The 6,000-nt window shown below is 37.7% G+C and overlaps 1 protein-coding gene across 2 annotated transcripts in view; it reads right to left on the bottom strand.

The window, feature by feature from the left end:
* LOC107656847 (caprin-1) overlaps positions 1-5,207 on the bottom strand; it is a 17,405-nt gene extending 12,198 nt beyond the window's left edge. For both annotated transcript variants that reach the window (XM_016444793.1, XM_016444794.1), the window contains exons 1-6: positions 5,056-5,207; positions 4,367-4,546; positions 2,152-2,214; positions 1,986-2,072; positions 1,598-1,836; positions 873-955 (exon numbers count right to left, since the gene is read on the bottom strand). In XM_016444793.1, coding sequence (XP_016300279.1) covers positions 873-955; positions 1,598-1,836; positions 1,986-2,072; positions 2,152-2,214; positions 4,367-4,546 — 652 coding nt within the window. In that variant the 5' untranslated portion in view covers positions 5,056-5,207. The remainder of the gene's footprint in view (positions 1-872; positions 956-1,597; positions 1,837-1,985; positions 2,073-2,151; positions 2,215-4,366; positions 4,547-5,055) is intronic.
* Between the last annotated feature and the right edge of the window lie 793 nt (positions 5,208-6,000).

Below are 6,000 nucleotides of genomic sequence, written 5' to 3'. Positions count from 1 at the left end.
GCTTTTTATTTCAGGTCTTTTGAACCGAAGCACTGCAACACCCGCTGAGTACAACGATAGAGCTTGAAAGATCAAAGACAATTTTTAATATAACTCCGACTGGATTCGTCTGAAAGAAGAAAGTCATATACACCTAGGATGCATCGGGGGTGAGTAAAAAAAACAGTCCAATTTTAATTTTTGGGTGAACTAACCGTTTAACATGCCGCTAGCATCAAGACTGCTATATATCTCAAACTTGGGCAAAAATTTAACTTTGACCTATGGATTCCCCTCATTGATCATGTGATCTTTCACAGTTAGTGTCCCTTGGAGAGTTTCCCCAAGCACACAGCTGCAGGATCACACTGTGATACAGAAAACAGGGGACATGGATCATACCACTCCACCCACTGCTGAGTCAGCACATGCATCATGGCTGAATGCTGCAGAATATGCTACCTTTGCCTATTATCTATGTCTTGCTTTAGTAAACCTTTGGTAAAAACTCAAGAATGATGCGTAACAGTTTATGCAACATTCTATAATCACTATATATATATATATATATATATACAAAAATGCATGTGAAAGCTTCCAAAACATAGTGCGAGATTTTTCCTGAAACTGCAAGTATAAAGCTCCTTGTACCAACATGCACAAAAATATATTTTGATCGAGGAAATAGTTTCCAAGACAGTTGGATACTAGTTTATATTTAGCAAGGAAAATATAAAACAGATGAATAATTTTACCTCTTAAAAACCACAAAAAGCTGATGCACACCACAAAATCATAAAATTATTAATGGATTTTCACTTTAAACTTCCTACACGTAGATTTTATGAGCTATCAGACCCGAAAAAGAAGATTAAAAAGTCAATTTGACATACATGTTGTTCCTGCTACAGGCTTGTCCTTCCCCTCTAAAAGTTCCCATAAGTGCTGTGATGCTTCTTGATACTGGTCAGTTAACCTGTGTGAGAAAAGCATCCCATTATGAATATACAAATCAAAAAAATAAGCAAACAATTTTTTATTTAACCAAACATACTACATATTATATTATATAATATTAGAGAGAGAAAATAGAATTTCCCCCAATCTGCACTCAATCCATATGGATCTCTTTTATAACGTCTATGAATTTCTTCAAGCATCAAACGTTTGGAAAAATTGACTTTCAATGGAGGGACATAAACCTCTCCCGTTTCATTATTCATTTGTTTTTCAAAGCTAAACTACATTTGTGTTTCAAAGATAAACTCAAATCATTTGCGTTTAAAACTGTTAGGTTGAGTAATTGACCATTTTTAATTTCAAGTGAAGTAACCCTTTAAACTTTCAAATCTTCCTGGATGCACACTGTCAAATTGACAATAAATAATTATAAGTACAGTTATAAAGAAGCAGTCAAGCTTAACATGCTCTGCCAATGCCGAGACCTCAAGCGGTCTGAAATGTATTCTCTGAGAGATCCAAATGTAACTTAAACTCTTAATTCAGAGAGTTACAGTTGGAAGAACAATTCTTCTGTTTGTTTACAGTATAGTTTTCATTTGCAAGCAATTTCGAAATGGAGAAAAGTAGTGGATTGGGATGACACCGTCAACTTCACCTGATGTTTTGGTCACGTTCAGGCCCCACAAGCTTGTGAAACTCATCCAGGGAAGTAAGGTCGCTCTCGGTAAGCAGCGAAGGTCCCCCAGCTCCTTGAAGTAGCTCTTGCCGCACACTTTCATCCCCAAGTCGGTCCAGAAGAAACTGCAGCTCCAGAACCCGTTTCAGCCTTTTCTGTTCCACCTCTTCAAGCTGGAGTTGCTCACGACGTGCTGCTTTCTTAACACTCTTCTGGATCTACCCAAAGCAATAGATGCAGGAGACATTCTCACTTATGTATAAACCTTCCAGTGAATTTCAGTAGTAGATCTACACACATTCACAAAAAAATAAACTGTAGGTCCTTAGGCTATGGAAGAGAGTAAATTAAATTTTCATGTACTCACTTCTTGACCCAACGCCAAAAAGCTCTTGTGCAGTTCTCGTGCAAACTCAAGGTTATGGATTACCTCCTGGTATTTAGACAGGGCTTCCTGGATTGATTTAGAAAAAGGACAGATTTCAGGAATCTGAAAATTAACAGGCAACAAAAAATATGGAGTGTTTACCCACCAGCTGGTCCTGGTTGAGACGTTCCCCTTTGATGTTTCTGGCCTGATAGTCATCAAGCTTGCTCTGCAAGAAGACAAGTGACAAAAAAATAGAAATAAATTAGAAAAATAAACAAGCTGTATAATAAAATGACAGTACAATGTAGAAGTCATCTCACAGGTGTATGTATTCATTTCCCCATCTCAAACTCCAGCTGAATTGGTCATCACAAGAACAAATGACAGAGATAAAGCATATGATCAGGCCATTCAAAATAAACGTTCGCACTCAATTGTATGCAAGAATACAAATGAGCATGCATATATCTTTAAAGATTCTGGGGTCAGTAAGGTTATGTTTTTGAAAGAAGTCAGCTTTTAGCGTCACATGATCCTTCAGAAACAATTGTAAAATCAAGATGTTCTGCTTAATATTTTTTTAGAAAACAGTTATAAACTCTCCATGATTCTTTTAATAAAGTTTAAAATGTAACTTATTTCTCGTAACATTATCCATGTTTTTCAATGTCACCGTTTTATGCATCCTTGACTGAACTGAAAGACAAAAACCTTTGAAGAACATTGCACATAATATTTGCAATTATTAAACTAATTTCCCCATTCAAAGTGGATCAAGAGTGAGGACTTTGTTCCAGAAAGCTCCAGCATGTGGTTGAGTTATGTGGAGATTATCCCATTTCACAAGTTGGTGAGAGATGGGGCAAGTTCACTTTCCACAAATGCATAATGTTGGAATCAGACAAAAATAATGTCATTCTGCTTAAGGGTGCTTTCACACCTGGCCCGTTTTTCGGAACCTGGCGCGTTTCCCCCCTTAGCTCGGTTCGTTTGGGCATATGTGAACACGTACACGTCTGTGGGTGAGCTCGTCTTCGCCATTCAAAATAAAAAAAGCGCACTTTTTCATTTTATAATGCCGTCTTATTGCTCTTCTTCCTAGTAGGTGCATTTTAAAAATGTTTTCCCGATGAATCCTGTACTCCCTGCTCAAAATGATAAATTAATATAAGGACAGCCACAAAAAAAATAAAAATAAATTAAAAAAAAAATGCTGTTGTCGTTCCATCCTGATGGATGACAGCCGTGACAGCTAAGTGGAATCCCGGAAAATAAACTTTGACCAATGAGACAACAGTTTGTACAATACAGTACACGCGCCTGACTTGTATTAACAAATTTGGTCCGTTTAGAACAGGGCTGTCCAAACTCGGTTCTGGAGGGCCGGTGTCCTGCAGAGTTTAGCTCCAACCCTAATTAAACACACCTGAACCAGCTAATCAAGCTCTTACTAGGCATAGAAACTTCAGTCAGGTGTGTTGAGGCAAGTTGGAGCTAAACTCTGCAGGACACCGGCCCTCCAGGACCGAGTTTGGACACCCCTGGTTTAGAAACTTTGCCCTGTGAAAGCGAACCGCACCAAGAATAAAAAGCAACATAACCCTGATCCACTTTTGTGTTAAACAGGTTTGAAACAACATGAGGGGGGAGTCAATGGCAATTTTATTTTATTTACCCCTCCCAAGTGAATTATCCCATTAACGAAATATATCCCTTAATTTTCGACATTAAGCCAATAAATCAACCAATTTAAAAGCAATGTGCTGCACTGTCACCAAGTTAAAAGTCTCTCCTGCGGAGCTAAGGCGTTTAACTTGTGTCCTGAGGACCTGCCTCTGACACATTTACCTCGGTAAGACGAGCCTGAGACACTCCAAAACATTAACAACTCATTTAAAAGCATTTTTGCGCCGGCAGTTTCCCCGTTTTTAGCATGCTGGTCCTGTTTTAGGACGCCATCTTAGCTTTATCTCCATGTGCGCGCGAAACAAAGTGATCGTAGAAACTGACAAAAATGTCAAGAAATAACTTTGCGTCCTATCGCGGATTATATAGAGAACGTAAACAAGTAACTATGTAATACATTTGTCAAGAGAAATGGAATAACGTCCAAAGTTGACCGGCTAGCATGTGCTAAAACTACAAACGCTAGCCGGTTAGCATTTGTGATTGACGATTAAACCCATTTATTGTCCATTTACCAATAAGTCACACCATTGAGATCCTAGGATGATGTGCGTTTACTTACATAGTCAAAAGAAATGTATAGAAACTTCATCAGATTGTGTGAAATAAATAACGGAGTACAAAAGGCACGAGGGATGTGGGTTAGAGGAGTGAACTGAGGACGCGGGACACAACAAAAACCAGTAAGTTACCTTTTTCTTCTCCATATTGCGCACTTTCTTTTCAAGAACCACCAGCACCTGCTTCAGGGCCTCTGATTGGGTTCCAGTCAGCTGGTTGCTGGCTGTGATTTGGTTCATTGATCCGGGAGCAGATCCCAAGTCTGGGCTGGCAGACTTCACAGTCCTGGTGCCATTTGTTGCCGAGGGCATCTAATTAAGGATAAAGGTTAAGTTTTAATATCAGAATAAAATACTGACATGCTGAAAACAGCATTTGTACATGTAAGTTGCTGTGATCGATTATGGTTTCATTTTCGATCATATCTCATCCACTTACTCTTTCAATCAGATCGACCAAATCTTTCAGTTATGATACCAAGTTATTAATCATACGTGTTCAAATAATAAGGTAATCATATAACTATTATATAACGAAATTATGCAGACGAGATTTTGTCTGATAGTAGCAAATGTTCAGCTGGACGCGACAGGGACTTATTATGAATAAAATCCTATCCACGTCTATATTTTTTTTTAATATTTCAAACTCTAAAAATGATAAAGATATTTCACAAACGCTAGAAGTAGACTGCAAAATTCCAAAACACTGTCATAGCAACCCATTGTCCGCATATTAGACTGAAACTGTGTCCAAATCATCACAAGATCCAGACTATATAACGTTCACGTCTGTAACTTGGATTCAAATATGTGCTCACCTTTATGCGCAATATGTCCACAAGGAAGAAAAGTAATCGTCTGAAGGCAAATAAGCCGAAGCGTTGATTGTGTTGCTTTTATTTTCTCTTCCAATTTACTATAGGATCCGCCCCGCCGGCCTCACCGACAACTGAGAGCGAGTGAGAGGCGAGGAAAAGGTTTATAATGAGGAAGGGCCCCGTTTAGGGGCGTCCAGGGTTATGCCTGTGGCTCACTGACATTTATATGCATGTTATTATTACGTTTACTTATTGTCCGATGAAAATACAACTAAAAAAAAAAAAGATAATTTATGAAACGCATAGGAAAGAGTCACGAAGTTGGCAGAAAATACTAAGATTTTAGTCAGTTGCAAAGCAGGCTCACAATGACTCCCTCATTTGGATTTGTCACTGAGCGCGTGCGAAACGAACAGGCTGCCTTTATATAGACATGAAGATAAAGGAAAATGAACAGAGGATTAAAATGTTAGATTTAGTATTTTGTTTTGGGACGGTGTTTTATTTTATTTCGCTGATAAGGCTTTCTTTTTTTCAATATCATGCCAAATGTCGATTATATCATGCTAAACTACCCCTTTCTCGATTCGACCATTCTTAACGTTGTTATTATTATTGTTTATTTTTCAGCTAAAATATAAGGTTTTAAACGACGAAACAAGTCCTTACAACGTTACATCGTTATTTAATGTAAATCAAACTATGGTCCAGCAGATGGCACCAGATAGATGGAAGTGAATGCTTGCTGTCAACTCGAACTTTCTTTCCAAAAAATCCCCTGCAAAAATAAAATATGTACAAGCAAAAATGAATAAGTACATGCAATAAATTATTACAAAAATTGCTAATTAATATTTAATCATTCACATTTTCTAATTTATTTGTAATAGGTTGACTACATTATGTAATAGCATTTTAAGGCTATATTTATTTGTGCAAAATAAA

This window comes from Sinocyclocheilus anshuiensis, unplaced genomic scaffold, assembly GCF_001515605.1.
Source record: "Sinocyclocheilus anshuiensis isolate Anshui unplaced genomic scaffold, SAMN03320099.WGS_v1.1 scaffold2069, whole genome shotgun sequence".
Taxonomy (NCBI): Eukaryota; Metazoa; Chordata; class Actinopteri; order Cypriniformes; family Cyprinidae; genus Sinocyclocheilus; species Sinocyclocheilus anshuiensis.
The sequence above is the reverse complement of the archived record's forward strand: the minus strand, read 5'-3'. Positions and strand labels throughout refer to the sequence as shown.